At 54.3% G+C, this 17890-nt stretch overlaps 2 protein-coding genes across 3 annotated transcripts in view; both read left to right on the forward strand.

The window, feature by feature from the left end:
- Positions 1–1586: 1586 nt before the first annotated feature.
- Parp10 (poly(ADP-ribose) polymerase family member 10) lies at positions 1587–11406 on the forward strand. Of its 2 annotated transcripts, XM_059247868.1 has the most exons (11): positions 1587–1663; positions 1764–1942; positions 2019–2273; positions 2357–2593; positions 2680–3419; positions 3525–3746; positions 3844–3916; positions 4133–4777; positions 4876–5009; positions 10555–10729; positions 10814–11406. In XM_059247868.1, the coding sequence occupies exons 2-11, from the start codon at positions 1771–1773 to the stop codon at positions 11116–11118; spliced, it is 2958 nt and encodes a 985-aa protein (XP_059103851.1). In that variant the 5' UTR covers positions 1587–1663; positions 1764–1770; the 3' UTR covers positions 11119–11406. The 2 variants fall into 2 exon arrangements, with proteins under 2 accessions (XP_059103851.1, XP_059103850.1); XM_059247867.1 differs by lacking the exon at positions 1587–1663 and having other exon boundaries at positions 1729–1942.
- A 3591-nt stretch (positions 11407–14997) lies between these two features.
- The window catches only part of Plec (plectin), a 59989-nt gene continuing 57096 nt past the window's right edge, over positions 14998–17890 (forward strand). Inside the window, exon 1 of the mRNA XM_059246991.1 lies at positions 14998–15154. Within this exon, the coding sequence (XP_059102974.1) occupies positions 15070–15154 (85 nt within the window). The 5' untranslated portion in view covers positions 14998–15069. The remainder of the gene's footprint in view (positions 15155–17890) is intronic.

Here is a 17890-nt window from a genome sequence, read left to right on the forward strand (position 1 = left end):
GGGTAAGGGAAATCATGGTGAAGGGATGGCCACGTGGCTCTTTGGGGAAGGCTGGGTCATGGAGAATAAAGCTGGCCCAGGGATACTGGTTTAGGTAAGAGTTGAAGACAGGGAGGTTGGAGCCGACTAAGCATCAGGGGGTCCAGGTATGGAAAGAGATTAGAGGGATGGGACCTGGGGCCAATCAGACTTCAGTTTTTACTGTCACTGGCCCTGGGGTTTGTAGCAGACAGCGGTGCCCTGCCAGCTCCAGGGAGGATCCACAATGGGAGCGGCTAGGAGTGGCAGAGAAGAAGAGAGGGCAGCATGGCCCTTTGAGACATTTCTGGAGGCTCTTAGCTGTGGAGAGAGGAAGGGAGCGGAGACTCAAGGACTACAGGGTTAGATGTATAGACTGGGCAAAAACCACGATCCTCCGGAAGAACAGCGGAGGTAGAGCTGGCAGCTGGTATAACTGGAAGGTGGGGTAGAGGGCAACAGAAGTTACAGCCTTGGAGACGACAGAAGCAAACAGGCTACGGTGGTGGGCAGGCTTGGTGGTGGGTAGGAGAGTGAAGTATTAAGGCACAGCCCCCAAATCCGGGCATGGTTGTACATACCTACAGCTCCAGCTTTCAGGAGAATGAGACAGGAGAATCACTTCCAGTTCAAGACCAAGCTGCCCTGCATAGTGAGTTTCAGGCAGTCTGGGCTACAAAGTGATAACCTGCTTCAAAAATAAATAATGAAGGCATATCTTAGGTGGGAGGCCTGACCCTCTGGATCCCGTCTGCACCTCCATCCAGTTCCCCTTCTGTGGTAAGGATTCGTGGCTGAAAGGCGTGTCGGAATAGCGCCTACATCTGGAGCAACAGTGATGGCCAAGATGATAGAGATGGAGGGACTGGGCAGGTGTGGGCTGAAGGGCACAGGAAGTTGTGATGAGAGCTGAGTTGTGATGAGAGCTTTATGTTTTAAAAATATTATTTATTTGCTATTTTTTTTTTTTTTTTTGCGCGTGTGCGCGTGTGTGCCATGATAGGGCATACAGGCGGAAGTCAGACAACTTGCAAGAATCAGCCCTCTCCCTCCATCTTGTGAGACCCATCGATCAGGACTCAGTTTGACAGGCTTGGCAGCAAGGTCTTTTACTTGCTTCAGGGTAATGAGCCTTTAGGGGGCCAAGGGTGGAATTGCTCACCTTCAGCACTTAGAAGCAGGCTGGTTACCCTCTGGGTGTGAAAGGACCTGTTTGGGAAGGTTTCTCAGAGCCAGCCTCAACCAGGGGCCCGCCTACAGAATCAGTGCTGCTCACGGGGAGGATCCAGAGAACAGAAGCCTGGAGACTCTTGGGGTTGGGGGTACCATGAGGGGCAGACAGCGACTCAAGCATCCCGTAGGGAGGGTGATTAGTCACAAAGGGAAGCCAAGAGAGTAGAGAAAGTCTAGGAGACATGTGGTCCCCTCTGCCAGTCCAAGGTTAGTGGGCGTGCTGGCAGAAGGGCCCTTAGAAGTTATGTGTGGACTGAGGGTTAAGGCTTCACCAGAAGAGGAAGCGTCTGGGCTACAGCCACAGGTTTGGCTCCACCCTCTTTCTTCTCCGGTCAGTTTCACTTTTGGTTTCCTATCTCAGGCCTTCTTCCTGGAAGGACATCAGGCCTGCATGACTGGCTGAGCCCACAGGGTGAGTGTAAATATGGGGTGTTGGGGAACAGCTAGGGACATGGGAGAGAGGACTGAGCTGGCGGCATGGGCTTTTCCCCTTCCCGTGTGTTGCATCCCAGGATTCTGATGGCAGAGGAGGAGGCAGGGGCAGCTGTGGAACTCCGGGGGCTGCCCCCTGAAGTGCCAGATGAGCTGCTCACCCTCTACTTTGAGAACCACCGTCGCTCTGGGGGAGGGCCTCTGTTGAGCTGGCAGAGACTCGGCCGTGGGGGTGTCCTCACCTTTCAAGATCCTGCAGGTGAGGAGGCTGACTCCTGGGGATGCCTAGGTGCTCTGAACTTGGACGTCTCTTGACACCTTGCCTCTGCTCACAGATGCAAAGAGGGTCTTAAGCCGGGCAGAACACCAACTCTCGGGTGCACGACTGAGCCTGAGACCAGCTCCACCACGTGCCCCGGAACGTGTGCTTCTCCAACAACTGCCGCCGGACACTTCACCTCTGAGCCTGGAGCAACATGTTCAGGCCCTGCTGTGTGCCGTGGGACACCCAGTGCAGGCTTGCCATGCCTTGGCCAGTCCTAGGCAGGACTGTGCCCTGGTCCAGTTATCCATGCCCCTTTCTGAGGCAGGTAAGAGGCAGGTTGAGAGGCAGGGTGGGGGCATAGCTTCTAGTTAAGGAAGGTGCCTGAGCTGACTTCCGTACTGCCCACAGAGGTCTGTACCCTGGAGGAGCAGGCCCGGAATCTGCCTCTGAATGGGGTCACAGTGTCCTTGGCCTGGGTGCCCCAGACCCGAGCCGTACGTGTGGTGGACAATGCTGCCCCGGTGGACCTGTTGCTGCTGGAACTCTACCTGGAGAATGAACGTCGAAGTGGTGGGGGGCCCTTGGAGGGCCTGCGCAGCCTGCCCAGGCAACTGGGCACTGTTATCAACTTTCAGGAATGGCAGGGTGAGTGGGATGATGAGACTAAGCCAATAGGACACTTTCTCTATTCCAAAAACCTAACGGGCTTTCTGTCTTCTCTCTTCCGCCAGTGGCTGAACGGGTGCTGAAGCGGAAACACTGGCTACAGGGCTCTGAGTTGATCCTTGTCCCCCACTATGATGTGCTGGAGCCAGAGGACCTTGCTGAGGGCACCAGTGGAGAGGATCACCCAACCATGCAGGAATCTGGAGTCACTGAGCATGCTCTCCTAGATACTGGAGGGCTGGCAGGGGCCTTGACTATGACTGTGGGCTCTGGGGAGGCACCAGGACAATTAGGAGCCTGTCTAAGGACAGGTCCTGTGGGGGCTCCAGAACAAGCCATGCCAATTGATTCAAGGCCTGTGAGATCTCTGGAGAAAGAAGAGCCTATAAACCCGGGAACTACAGGATCTCCAGAGCAGGCTGGTGTCATGAGGGAGGGGATTACGGTGTCTTCAAGCCCAGTAGGTCCAGTGGAAAGCTTTACAGGGCCCTCAGGGCAAGTAGGATCTATGGCCTCATACTCTGTGGGAGCTGAGAGGCAGGAGGGCCTGGGAGAAGTTGCCACAGGCTCACCAGGGCAGGAGGGGCTGGTGGGTCTAGTGGGGATTGCCACAGACTCTCCAGAGACAGAGCTAGAGAGCCCTGGGTATGGGAAGCCGCAGAGGCAAGAGGACCCGGTGGAGACAGTAATGTCAATGGATCCAGGGGCCATGCGCTTCCTGCAGCTTTATCACGAGGACCTTCTTGCCAGCCTGGGAGACGTTGCCCTTTTCCCACTGGAAGAAGTAGACATTACTGGCTTTCGGGTGAGTGACCTTCAGAATTTCCTCACTTTGCCTCTTCTTTTACTGGGGTCCAGGTACCTTTCCTGTACTCTGAACCTGTAAGCTGTCCCCCTTCTGGCCTCACAGCTTTGTGGACCTAGGGCCCCGTGCCAGGCAGCCCAGGAGTTGCTGCAGAGTCTGCTGGGCAGCATTAGCTGCCACATGCTGAACATGAAGCACCCGGGCAGTGCCAGGTTCCTGCTGAGTGTGGAGGGGCAGCACCTTCTTCACGGACTGGAGGCTCAGTTCCAGTGTGTTTTTGGGACAGAACATCTGGCCAGTGTCACCCTGGACATAGATCCTGAAAGGGTAAGATGGAGTTCTGCCTTTGTCCTTTTTTTTTTTTTTTCCACACCCTAGACCTAGATACCTCCTCTGCTGTGACTCTGACATCCTCTTCCCACAGGCAGATCCCACTGAGGCCCTCCAAGTCCTCCATGGCCACAGTGCAGGCAGCGATCAGGAGAACATGAGACTGGGTAGGGCTTCCCAGGGCCCCTAGTATGTCCTGCGGTCTTTTCTTGACCACCCTCTTCATGCTCTGCCCTATCACTTGTTTAGTGACCCCTTTGTGGTCTATTCTGTACCCACAGATACAATCTCCATCTTTTAGGCATGCCAACTCATCCTGTTGTTTATCATCAGGCCCCTGGCTGGACCTGGCCCCTGACCTAGTGGCCTCTTTCTGCCCTTAGAGGAAGTCCAAGAGCTTCTGGCTACCCTGGAGGGCCTGCATGGGGAGGACTGGCTGCCTCTGGAGATGGGGATGGAGAGCCCTGGAGAGCAGCCAGAGGAGCCCACCCTTGAGCAGGAGGAGGAAACGCCCACACCTGAGGCTGGGGAGGAGACTGTGGCCCTCGGCACTGGGAAACCCGGACGGTTAGAAGAAGAGGCCACACTGCAGCTGGCCATCCACCGATCCTTGGAGTCTCAAGGCCAGGTGGCGGAGCAGCAGGAAGCTACTGCCCTAAGGCAAGCCCTGGCCCTCTCCCTGTTAGAATCAGAAGGGCCCCTGGGTGAGGACCCTGGGGGCAGGACACAGCTGGCGGTGCACACATCCTTTGAGCAGGATGTGGATGAACTGGACCGGGCAGTATCGGCTGCCTTGGAGGGACATCTCCGGGAGGAGACAGTGAATCTCCAAGGCCGTAAGCTGCCCTTAGAGCTTGGGGCTCGCCTAGAGAGGTGCCATGATGTGAGTGTTACCCTGCACGGTGACCACATCATCCTCCGTGGCTTTGGAGTCCAGCCTGTCCGTGCAGCTCACCACTTAGCTGCTCTGCTTGCTGGCCCCTGGGACCAGAGTTCGACCTTTCCTTTGGAAGCTCCAAACAACAACTGTGAGTCTGTACCGTGGACTTGGGGAGGGTGGAATGGGTTAGCTTTGGGGGCTTGTGCTGGAGATATGGCCCTGATGCCCATTCTTTCTGTGTGTCAGTGTCAGAGCCCGGACTGAAAGAACCTTTGGGCAGGCTGGAGGCCCTGGAAGAGAATTCCAAGGAGTTCCAGGATGTGGTGCAGGCCTTTTATGACACCTTGGATGCTGCCCACACCAGGATCTGCATTGTTCGAGTGAGTTCATGTCCTGTGTTGCCGGCCTTGTGGCCTGTGTACACTTTCCTGTGTGTTAGGGTCAATTGACCAAAATCGGCTCAAAGTGGATGTGCCGAAAGCTGATAGAATGGATTGCTGCATCCATGCATGGCTCCAGGGAGTTGGACCTGACTGGGGGCATTGAGCGAATGAAGAAAAGACAGACACAGAGATACATAGAAAGCTGGGATGGGGTCTGGGCTCTTAGATGGAGAAACTGCAGCACCACAGAAGCCGAACGTCTTTATTTTACGGAGTTGACAGGAAGGTGGAATTAAGTTACTACATACAGCTGGACCAGGGGCAGTCTGTCAGGAGCAGTCTTCAGGCAGTAAATATCCCAGGGGAGAAAGCTGTGATGGACATTTTCTGCACACACCATCAACATTCACATTTGGACCAGAAGAAGGCTTTGCCAAGGTTCTGGGGTCCTTGACATGGCTGACTCATGTCAGTAATATGCATTCACTTGGGACTTAATTCACTTAGGGTTTCTCTGCTCCATACAATAGATAAAGTACCCCTTCTTTGCCCGGAAAACATTGAGAGTCTGAGGAAGACAGACAGAGGGCACAGGGATTAGGGATCTGACAGGCCTGTCTGAATGAGGCTCTCTACCAGGAACTAGATGGGGGAACTAGATGGCTGTCAGTTTGTCTAGAGCATGGAGTGATGATACCATCTGGTGGCCAATGTGAGGATCACTCTTCCTGTTCTGGGGTGGGGGGGCGGGTTTCTTCTGTCTCTGACAAAGACCTGTTCTGACAAAGAGCTAGTCCCACCTTCTGTATGTGTAAATAAAAGAATATACATTTTTTTTGTGTGTGGAGCTGGGGATATAGGTTAGTGGGAGAAAAATATGCATACATCTATGCGTTGTATACATTTATAAATAGTGGCTGCTCCTCCTGTAGTCTTGCTAAATTTGGCAACTACGAGCATGGACAAGAAACAAGCCAGTACCAAGTAGTAGGGAGCCAGAATGAAGCCCCAGGACCAGGTACTGTCTAAGCAGGTGAGAAAAGAAGAGCAGAGGCAGGGGGATCTCTGCGAGTTTGAGGCCGTGCTGGTCTACGAAGTCAGTTCCAGTCCAGTCAGAGTTATACAGAGAGACTCTGTCTCAAAAACAAAAATAAATAAATACATGAAGGACTGAGAGGGAAGGGCTGTCAGGCTAGCCTGCGACATGTGATGAGGGAGCAAAGGGTATGCAGGGAGTCACAGGAGAGACCACCCTGGAAATGTGCTAAGGAAATGGAAAGTAAGCCGGAAGACAGTGTACGATGAACAACAGCTTTCTCGCCCGGAAGACTGAACGTACTCCTAGATGAGGCCAAAGAGGGATGGTCATAAACCGGTAGAGAGGACAGGAGAGTGGTCACTGTGTGGCCAGACTGGGCAAGGTGCTCTCCATTCTTGATGCTAAAAGTTGTGGGTGGGCTAGCAGCCTCAATCTTCACACAAAGATGGCTGGAAATGCAGAATTTCTGGTCTTCCCCAGAGGTTACCAAGGTCACCACCGGGCCCCAACAATAGCTATCACTACCACCACCATCACCACCATAGCGACTGCCATCCAAAAGTACTTGGTTCACAACCTGCTGGTTTTATTAGTAATATTCATGTACTTGATTCTCAAGTATTTATAACTTAAGATGGCACATTTTTGTTTTTTTTTCCCTGTTATTAGAGACTTTTTTTTTTTTCTTGTCTAGCTATACAAAGAAGAGTAGAATGAGTTTTCTTTGTTTTTCTGCTACCTCTTCTTCGCCCCATCTCATGATTTGGTCATTTACAGTGTTTGTGCTCTATCGTTAAGGTGCATAAACACACTTCATATTGTAGTCTGCACGCTTTGGCCCTATGTTGATAATGAAAAAAAAAAAAAAAACCTCTTGCATCACAACCAGGTAAATGCAACCAGATTTGTTAAGACTGTAGGAGCTAGCTGGGCCGTGGTGGCACATGCCTTTAACCCCAGCACTAGGGAGGCAGAGGCAGACAGATCTCTGTGAGTTTGAGGCCAGCCTGGGCTAGAGTGAGTTCCAGGACAGCCAGGGCTACACAGAGAAACTCTGTCTCAAAAAACAAAGAAAACAAAGCAAACAATCAAATCTACAGGAGCTAAAGAGATGGCTCAGAGGCCGAGCACTTGTTCCTCTTGCAGAGGACCTGGGTTCAGTTCTTAGCGACCACATGGTGGCTCACAACCATCAGTACCTCAAGTTCCAGGGAACCTGACGCCTCTGAACTCTGCTGGCTCCAGGCATGTACGTGGTGCCCAGGCATACATGCAGGCAAAACCCTCACACACATTATTAACACAATCTATTTTTAGCACATTTTTTCAATTTTTATTTATTTTATGTATACGAGTGTTTTGCCTGCATGTATGTCTGCATCATGTGTGTGCCTGGTACCCAAGGATGCCAAAAGAGAGCATCATGTGGGTGCTGGGAATTGAACCAATGTTGGTTTTTTGTTGTTGTTGTTGTTGTGGTTTTGTTTTTGGTTTTTTGAGTCGAGGTTTCTCTGTGTAGCTTGGCGTCTTTCCTGGAACTCACTCTGTAGCCCAGGCTGGCCTTGAACTCACAGAGATCTGCCTGCCTCAGCCTCCTGAGTGAACCAATATTTTTTTTAAAGATTTATTTATTTATTATGTATACAGAAGAGGGTGCTAGATCTCATTACAGATGGTTGTGAGCCACCATGTGGTTGCTGGGAATTGAACTCAGGACCTCTGGAAGAGCAGTCAGTGCTCTTAACCTCTGAGCCATCTCTCCAGCCCGAACCAATATTCTTTAGAAGACCAGTCAGTCAGTGCTTTTAACTACAGAGCCGTCTCTCCAGCCCCTAAAAATAGTCTATTTTTTTTAAAGTAAAAAAATCAAATCAGCGCGCGCGCACGCGCGCACGCGGAGGCTGGAGCATGACTCAGTGATTAAGAGTGCTTGCTGCACTTTCAGAGTACTGTAGTTTGAGTCCCAGTACCCATGTTAGGTACTCACAACTGCCTGTCACTCTAACTTCAGGAGACCACTGATGCCTTTTGGCCTCTGAGTGAATGTACACACACATATACAAAAATTAAAAAAAAAAATCTTAGCTGGGCAGTGGTGGTGCACCCTTTTAATCCCAGCACTTGGGGGGCAGAGGCAGGCAGATCTCTCAGTTTGAGGCCAGCTGGGTCTACAGAGCGAGCTTTAGGACAGCCAAAAGCCAAGGCTACAAAGAGAAAAACCAAGTATTTGAATTAAAGGCATGAGCCACCACACCTGGCTCTAATTTGATATAGATGTAAACTTTGCACGGTCTTCCATTTGCTAATGTGTCCTTATTTGTCTTCATTATTATCTTGGCTGGCATATAGTGTTTAGATTCAGAATATATTTTTTTCTCAGATATTTGAAGTTATTGCTCTCCTTCCATCTTTAGTGGGTGGGTTCTGGGGCCTGCATTCAGGTTCTAAACTCACACAGCAAGGGTCTTTACCTGCTAGGTCATCTTACAGTCCCCCTACCCTCTGGGAAAGTTAGTAAGATCGCTTTATTTTTATTTATTTATATTTTATGTATGAATGCTCTGCATGTATACCTGCATGCCAGAAGAGGGCATCATATCCTATTATAGATGATTGTGAGTCACCATGTAGTTCCTGGGAATTGAACTCAAGATGTCTGGAAGAGCAGCCATGTGCTCTTAACTACTGAGCTAATTCTGAACCCGATTTTTTGTTTTTGAAAGATTTAAAAAAACTGTGTTGTGCCGGGCGGTGGTGGTGCACGCCTTTAATCCCAGCACTCGGGAGGCAGAGCCAGGTGGATCTCTGTGAGTTCGAGGCCAGCCTGGACTACCAAGTGAGTTCCAGGAAAGGCTCAAAACTACACAGAGAAACCCTGTCTCGAAAAACCAAAAAAAAAAAAAAAAAAAAAAAAAAAAAAAAAAAAAAAAAAACAACAAAAACAAAAACAAAAAAAAACTGTGTTGTGGTTGGGGATCGGGGGCTATGGGTACATGAATGCAGGTGACTATGGAGACCTTTGATCTCTCTGGAGCTGGAGCTACGGGCTGTTGTGAGCCATCTGACCTGGGTGCTGGGAATCAAACTTGGGTCCTCTGTAAGGGCAGGATGCACTCTTAACTATCTCTCCAGTCCCATGCTTGATGATTACTATTGATTACTATTGGTGTTGAGAAACCCAGAATGGGATTTTCACCCCATGTGTATTTGTATCCTGACCTTGGTGTGTATGTATATACTTGCAAAGCTTTCTGCACTTTAAACGCTATGGTTTTCTGTTCGGTGCCAGGGGCATGTCTTTCCCGGTGTCCATGGCACTTCATGGTTCTACCTGGTGACATGGCCTCCAGCTCAGGGGAACATCTTGCACTGTGGTCCCAGGTGTGCCAGCTTGGCTTATGGAGTTCTTTCACAGCAGAGCTTAGACCTGCTGCTTCGTGCTCTCACCTGTCCCCTGATGGTTCCTTTCTCCTCTCTTCTAGCTCTGGTCTCAGCACTCATTCCTTGAATCCATCTAGAGTACCCTGTAGCTGAATTTTTAGCTTTAGCCATTTCCTTATCTAGCCCACTCACAGAGTTGGCGTTGCAGCCCTTTCCTCCTCCTTCTCTTCTTTTTCTTCTCTTCCTTTTTCCATTCCTCCCTCCTTCCCCCTCCCTTTCTCTTTTTATCCCAGGGATCCAACCCAGGATCCAACCCACTTGCTAAGCAAGCACTCTGCGTCTCCAGCCTCGAGATCTCATCCTAAATGCCCTGTTTCTGATGTTTAGACTCCTTTCCAAGGAGTCTTTTTGTGTCACGGATGTTGTATTCGTCTGCAACCTTCTCCCAAAGGCTAATTAGAATTTTTTTTTTTAAAGATTTATTTATTATGTATACAGTGTTCTGTCTGCATGTGTCCCTGCAGGCCAGAAGAGGGCGCCAGATCTCATTACAGATGGTCGTGAGCCACCATGTGGTTGCTGGGAATTGAACTCAGGACCTTTGGAAGGGCAAACAGTGCTCTTAACCTCTGAGCCATCTCTCCAGCCCCCAGAATTTCTTTAAAAGCTCTGTTTGAAACCCTGCGTTTGTTCCTTTGGAACTGAAGTTGAGTTGGTTGGCTGAGACCTCCTCTACTGTCTGAATCTTAACAGCACTGAGAGGCAATATAGGCTCCTGGCTGGGATTTTGACTGCTGAACCTGATTGTTGGTTCTAAGTTTGGGTGAGTGGGTGGGGTCTATCCACCTGCAGGGCTCCCTGGAGGAGTCAGATACCCCTGGAGGGGCTCTCCTGGAAGCCAGCTCTCCAACACCACTTGTCCCATAGAGGTGGTTAGTGTATTCCTCTGGACAAGAAGAGTATGACCGGGGGGGGGGGGACGGGGGGGGACTTCAAGTCTTCATTCAAATCCTAAATTCTTCCTTCCACCGAAGAGCTGGTGATTGCTGAGTTCAGCTCTTTTCTGGCCAGTGTAGGGATCGATTCCAAGTAACTTCGCCCCAACTACCATGCACTTGGCAGGTGGAACGTGTGTCACACCCGCTGCTGCAGCAACAGTACCAGCTGCATCGGGAGCGCCTGATGCAGTGTTGCCAGCAACGCCCCGTGGAGCAGGTCCTCTACCACGGCACATCAGAGTCTGCAGTGCCTGACATCTGCGCACACGGCTTCAACCGCAGCTTCTGTGGCCGAAACGGTAAGGCCTGTGAAGGGCAGGGACATGGGCCATGTTGACTCTGATGACCCTCACCTTTGGTGGTTCACCTATCCTTTCCTGTAGGCACACTCTACGGACAGGGCGTGTACTTCGCCAAGCGCGCCTCCCTGTCGGTACTGGATCGATACTCGCCTCCCAACACAGAAGGCCACAAGGCAGTGTTTGTGGCCCGGGTGCTGACCGGTGACTATGGACAGGGCTTCCGTGGTCTGAAGGCGCCTCCTTTGAGGGCCTCCGGTCAGGTCCTTCGCTACCACAGCGCCGTGGACTGCCTCCACCAGCCCAGAATCTTTGTCATCTTTCACGACACCCAAGCTCTGCCCACTCATCTAATCACTTGCAAGAACATATTCCGGGGTACCCCCTGAAGACTCCCTTGGTCTCTTGAATCTCTTTCCTGGACGTCTGACCAAAGAGGTCAGCTTCTGGTTCCCTGCCTAAGCGGCAGAGCTTCCCCTGGGGGCGCTCCTGCCTCTGGCTGAAAAACCAGGGTAACAGTGGACTAGGGAGGGCCAGACCTAACCGGTCCCTTGGCCGGCTCGACCGCCAGGGGTCAGCAGAACACGGCAGGAGGGTGCACAGCCCGTCACGCCCGTCTTGGTGGGACCGCGCCCTAGCGCGGCTCTGTCTTTGAATAAACCTGTACTTGAAACCAGTTGGATAGAAAGACTGGCTTTAACTCCGAATCCGACTTCTGTTTGGGGAGTGGGGGCCACCCACGTGCCTAGGGGCCGGGTCAGCTGTTCACGGAGGGGTGGGGGCGGCGGTGGGCCCTGGACCCAAGCGTCTGGACGCGGTGCACCCCTACGACCTCACGCTCGCCAGCAGCATCTCGGTCTCCTCACGCACAGTCCGCCAAGGGGTGCGCACTCGGTGGGTGCCGACTGATCTAGTCATTATCGTGGGCTCCGGTTCTGCCACCCCCCGGGGCCAGGACTCCTGGCACGTAGCCGGGTCACGCGTAAATCCTTTGCGAGCTCTTGGAGGTGCCCAGGCAGCGCAGCTCTCGGTGGGACCGGGGCGGGGCTCTGGGTTCGCCCCGCCTGCGCTGCCTCCGCGGTTCTCCTGGCCGCAGGAGTCTGGCTGCCGCGGCTGAGAGGAGGCAAGCGGAACCACCAGGAGCGGAGAACTGGGAGGGTATGGAGAGGCTCCAGATGTCCGGGAGTTTGGGGATGGGGTGGGGTTGGGGGGGCAGGTGGGATGGCCTCAGACCACCCGGAACTAGGTGCTGCCTCGCAGCCCCTCTTGCTCTATGCAGAGAACAACACCTCCCAGGGATCAGGAAATTGCGGAACTGGACGGGAGGTGCTTGAGTGTGGGTAGAGAAGGCTGCGGTGAAGGCAAGCAAGCTCGGCTAGGGGCTGGAGCAGAGACAGCCCACCGAGGGGCCCCGGGGTGGAGCAGGGTCGGGAGCGGCACCAGCTCGAGGACCGCTGACTCTTTCCCAGCCCTTGGCCTGAGGGCGGAGGCACAGAGCCCACATTGTGCCCCCACGCTACGCCACCCCCGCTGAGACAGAGCCCCATTCACCTCTTTGCACGCCAGTGCTCTTGGGGCAAGGAGCTGGGGCGTGTGCACGCGTGGGTATGCGTGCGCTTTGGCTGCTCCTGCATGCAGTAAGCTGGTGGGTTGCTAGAGCGGCTGACTGCTGGGCTCCCCCGGGCCTTGCCGCATCCGAGTTCCCGCAACCCACGCCGCTGCGGCTCCAGCTATTTATAGGCCTTTGCTGCAGAGATCACAGAGATAGAGGTGGGACTGTGTGGGCTGGAGGTGGGGGAGAGTGATGGGGGATCCTAAAGACTGAGGTTGGAGGTAGAATGCAGTGACCACGGACTGGGGTTGGGGGTCCTTTCCTGAAGAGGGGACAACAGCAATAGGGGCACAGGCAGTGTTTGTGATGGCCTCATTGCCAGCCTATTGAACGATCAGAGGAGAGGGAATCCAAAATTGAAATGCAGGGGGTGGGAGCTCTGGCTGTCCCGGTGACAGTCTTATCAATGTGTACTCGAAGGTAGTGCCCTCTTCCCTCCGGTTTGACAGGTGGAGGGTGGAGTCAGTTTCCTGTGTTGGGAACGGGGTGGTGGTGGTATAGTCAGCGTTTGGGTAACTAGGAGACAGGAATGATGGTCAGTGTGTGTGTGTGTGCTGGAGGAGGTGAGGATAGATGGGAACTGGGGAGAGGTGGTTAAGTCTGGGCTGAGCACCAGACGGTCAGTGTGTGGGCAAGACAGGGCCTAGGAGGAGTTTGGTATCAACGTTTTAAGTTAAGGAGGTGGTGGGTCAATGTTGTATCCACTTCCCCCACAGGTGAGACTGTGAATCCCTCTTACTCTCCCTCCAGGAGGCCATGTCAGGGGAGGACGCCGAGGTACGGCCAGTGGCAGTGACTGAAGGTAGTTCCAATGGAAGCAGTGGCTCACCCAGCCCCGGGGACACACTGCCCTGGAACCTCGGGAAAACACAGCGTAGCCGGCGCAGTGGAGGTGGTTCTGTGGGCAACGGGAGCGTCTTGGATCCCGCAGAGCGGGCAGTCATCCGCATTGCAGGTAACGGGGAAGGGTCCTGTCTGCTCACCTCATTAGCACAGGTGTGGAACTCTTTGTATGTGCTGCGTGCAGATGCCGGACTGGGCGAGGGGCCAGGGACCTCGGCTATGAGGGAAGGCTTATCCTGTCCGGGTGCAGACAGGCAGCACAGCTCCACCTGCTGGCTCTACCTTGGTAGCTGCAGAAGGTTGGAGGTCTTGAGGTCTGGCTTCCTGCTGCCGCTGCTCATCAGCGGTCTCATGGAAAAGGGTCCAGATGCCCGTCTCCAAGGGGAATAATTTCTTGGGCTCTTGAGGTCAAACGGCTTCTCCTAGTCTTGGCTACCATCGGAGGGTTGGGAACACATTGCCATGGAAAAGCAGAGATCTGTGAGGGCCCTCGGACCTTCATGAGCCACGTTCCAGCTGTGCCTTCCCAGAGCTGCCAGTCTGAGGATGGGAAAGACCTAGGTGAAAGGCAGGCACCGTGGGAGGCAGCAGGCAGCTGGAGGGCAGCTCGCTGGAAGTCAGCCTGCTCCTTTGGGAAATGGGTCACCTAAGGCTGGAGGCCATTGGGTGGGATGTCCTGGGAAAGGGAGCACTGAACCCATTTCACCAGCAGCCCCCCCCCCCCGGGGGGGGATGACGAGGCGGAGGCGTTTGAAATGCAGGATGGGGCCTTGCAGGAGGTGGGGAGTGTCGGTGGAATGGCTAGGTGCTGAGCACGGAGGTGGTACAACACCCAGGAACTTGGTTGGTGGGAGCACAGCAGCGGCTTGTGGAGATGGAAAGGAACAGATAACGGATGTGCTCCCCACACTGCCTCGAGGACTATTCATGATATACGCGCGCGCGCGCGCACACACACACACACACACACACACACGCCGTAAAGATTTCATAAAAGGGGGTTATTTTTCCACCTGGATTCATGAATACCCTTCACCACTTCAGACCTTTAGAGACAGGGGTGTGGGTAGAGATGGGGTACCTCAGTAGCCCCTTTTGCTGGGTGGGTGGTTTCTGTGTTCACGGCCCTTCTGGCAATTTTCTAAGGACTCATTTCTGAAGCAGAGCCTCTTCTGCTCCTGGTATGTGCAGTGTTTAAGGTTTCCAGGAACAGTGCTGTGTTGGTAGGAAAAGGAGGGTGTGTCAATGCAGGGAGACAGGTCTGTGTCAGACGGATGGATAGAAAGGAACTTTTTTTAAAAATATAATTACTTAGGTGTTTTCTTTTGTAAATTGTGTACTCCGTTTCTCTTATGGGAGACTTTTTCTGTGTCCTAAGGGCTTCTTACATTTCGGGGATGCCACCTATATCTCCACCGTTACGACGGAGGAGAGTTGTAAGTAACAGCAAAAGGGAGGACGGAGCCAGGCAGGAAGGGCCTCACCCAGGTGGCCAGGTGAAGCTGTTAGGGGCTAAGGAGTTGGAGAAGTCGCGGCTGGCCTAGGGACATGGCCACCTAGGGCTGAGTTCTGGGTGAGGAGGGCTAGCCTGTCAGTCCGCCGCATCTGGTTCCCGAGTGAGCAGGGAAGTGTTTGCAACTGGATCTGGGTGAGATCAAGGCTCGGATTCCCGCGAAGGGGCGCCAGGCAGCGGGTACTGCTACCGGGCAGGTCCCCGGCTGGCCGGCCGGGCCCCGCCCCGCCCGTGGGGCATCCTGGGTGCGGAGCGGGGCGGGGCGGGGCGGGGGAGGCCTCTTTAAGCCGTGCGCGCGGAGGCGGCGGGGGCAGAGCGGCCGCCAGGGCTGGCCTTGCGCAGCGCGGCCCGTTGCGTTCTGCTCCCGCCGGCATGGCCGGCCTGCTGACATCTGGCCCGCCACCCGACGAACAGGACTTCATCCAGGCCTACGAGGAGGTGCGGGAGAAGTACAAAGGTACGGAACCTCTGGCCCCTGGTCCGCCCTCCGAGCGCGCGGGGGCCGCTCCAGGTTAGCCAGCCTGACAGCCGGTCGTGTCGCCAGCTGCTGTCCCCGACCGACCGACCGTTGTCCCAACAGAGTCCAGTCAGTCGCCGCAAGTTTCACCAACCTCGTTCGCTTCCTGTCGCTTTGGGGGCCCAGGGAAGGGATGGATGCGCTCCACCGAGCCCCCGCGTCTATGACCTTAATAGGACATCTCGAGGCACGGGTGGGTGGGGTGGGCCCTGGTGGGGGCGGGTGTGTGTGTGTATGAAGCAGGGCTTGTCAGGGTCCGGCAGTCTAAACCAGTGTCCGGTGTCTTTGCCCAGCAGACACGTGGGTCAAGACTAAGCCATCCCCTGCCTCTCCTCTGAGGCAACTGCCTATGTGTGGGGTGGGGGTGGCTGCTGTGGCCTGGCGGTGAATGGCATAGCTGTGGCCTCTCCTCACCTCCCCAAACTGGCCAGGACTGGGCCACACCCTCCCTTGGCGGGGGAACTCCACTGCACCCTGACTTTGTCCTCTGGAAATAGCCCCTTCTTCTTGTCTAGAGGAACCTCACAGTGTCCTACCAGCTCAGCCTGTGGCTTTGGCAATCCTTATCTGCTCCGTGCCCTCCTGGAGCCTTGGACCTGCCCTGAGGCTGTCAGCCACTCAAGGCCCACATGTTTGGCTCAGGGTTGGGGGTCTGTAAGTTCTGGGTCCATCTGTACCTCCCAGCTCTCAAAGACTCAGAGGTCTGGGTCTGTGCCGCTGGAAAGGTTCATATGGAGGCCCCAGGCAGAGCCCAACACAGCAGGTTCCAGCTCCACATGGCTAGTTTTGCTGGCTCTGCCCCCAAGGGCAGCTCAGGGAGAGAAGTCCTGCCGCTGCTCTGCCTGGGGCCTGTGGTGCCACCCCACCCCACGCCTCACCCAGGAAGGGTAGGTTTCACAGTGCTGTGGGCACGGTGGGTGTGCTGGGTGGGAATCTGCTAGTTCTGTGGCCGGCCAGTCTTGCTCATGTGGATCAGGTGGTAACGCTCCTGGGACAGGAGACTCTTGAGCCTGACCACTGTACCCCTAGAGAACCATTGGGAAGGCTGGCCTGATGTTCAGCCCTAGAGGGTCTACCTAGAAGGATGCAGGACAAGGACATAGCCATCTATCTGGGTCAGAGTCCTCCTGGCAGCCCCCGGGGCAGTACTATGTAGAGTGGCACCTTCTCAAACCTCTGGTTGGGTTGCTGGGATATAGGGTCCAGTGCCAGGGCCCTGTGTAAAGCATCATGGTAAAGCCACCCTGGCCTCTTCTTCCTGAGGTGGGGGTTTCCTGCTCATCCAGGAGTGTACTGACAGGTCCCCAGAGGTTCCTGGGACCCAGCCCCCGGGGCAGTACTATGTAAAGTGGCACCTTCTCAAACCTCTGGTTGGGTTGCTGGGATATAGGGTCCAGTGCCAGAGCCCTGTGTAAAGCATCATGCTAAAGCCACCCTGGCCTCTTCTTCCTGAGGTGGGGGTTTCCTGCTCATCCGGAAGTGTACTGACAGGTCCCCAGAGGTTCCTGGGACCCAGCTCCGTGTCCTTCCCTAGCCTGGTTCCACTGGCGGCAGAGGTTCACGTTGGGCCCTCTGGGCCGTCTTGGCCCTTGTCTGTCTTCTGGCTTGGCACTGGAGGCTGGTGAGGGCGGTGGGCACAGGAGCGCTGCCTGAAGTGGAATTTATCATGTGACAATACAGCTGCCAATGCATGTGTGTCTCACCAGCCTCAGAGTAGCCGAGTTGCTAAGCAGGAGAGCAGGTGCTGGGGGCTCCGGGAGCGGTGACTGAGGAGCAAGAATGCTTCTGAGGCCCGCCAAGGCCCCAGAGTCTCCTTGACTCTGACTCCATACGGGGGATAGTTGAGGGCTGGGGCTATCGGCCCAAGCAAGGAATCGTGTAAGCGAGGCCAGAGGTACCCGCTTTATCCCGCTTCCTTTTGAGGCCTGACCCTTGTGATCTCATTGAGACCTGACCCTGGTGTTCCCATTGGGCTGCTGAGGATCCTGGATTGCAAGGACATGTCCCCAGCAAGGAAGGCGAGAGGACCTGGCACCTAACATTAGCCAGCGAGGGCCTTGAAGGTGATGATGCCTCTCATCTAGGCCCGGCTCACCATTGGCCTTTTCTGTGGAATGCAGGGAAACTCACTACGGAAGTTCCACCTCACAAGTCTGAACTGAGGAAGGGCACTAGCCTTTAAAGAGATGCTACCTTCTGGTTTTGACTCATCCCAGTGACCTTCACTCCTATTTACAACCTCCCAGGCGTCTTCCCTCCCAGGCCTCTTCCCTGGAACCATTTCTGGCTGCTCTTCATTGGAAATCCCCAACCTTCCCCACAGGGCAATGCTTTTCCCAAAAACTTTCTAAACTTCCGGTCTACTTGAGCCTCCTCTGTCTTCCTGATCTATCCTTCCTTCTATCCATGGAGATTCCTGCAGAGTTGAAAACTGCTGGGGCTTGTGGCTGGAGAGCTCTGGGTGCCTAACCAGAGGGAGGGAACCACCCTTGCTGTGGTGCTATGGGCTGGTGAACTTACTGCCAACTGGTCCACCCGTGAGAGGCATCCTGACCCTCTGGTTCCCTCGTAGAGCTGTGCCACGATGCTGCTGTGCCACAGGAGCTTGTGACCACAGGGAAGGCAGGGAAGGTTTTAAGAGGGGCGGGATGATTTAGGTATACGGAGATGGAGATG

This window comes from Peromyscus eremicus, chromosome 20 (genome assembly GCF_949786415.1).
Source record: "Peromyscus eremicus chromosome 20, PerEre_H2_v1, whole genome shotgun sequence".
NCBI classification, from domain to species: Eukaryota; Metazoa; Chordata; class Mammalia; order Rodentia; family Cricetidae; genus Peromyscus; species Peromyscus eremicus.

Excerpts from the sequence above, each read along its gene's own strand:
- Parp10 (XM_059247867.1), top strand. The coding sequence starts at position 1,729 with ATGGGCTTTTCCCCTTCCCGTGTGTTGCATCCCAGGATTCTGATGGCA. Across the intron at positions 2,594-2,679 it reads CAACTTTCAGGAATGGCAGG|TGGCTGAACGGGTGCTGAAG; the intron begins GTGAGTGGGATG and ends CTCTTCCGCCAG. Across the intron at positions 4,778-4,875 it reads GGAAGCTCCAAACAACAACT|TGTCAGAGCCCGGACTGAAA; the intron begins GTGAGTCTGTAC and ends TCTGTGTGTCAG.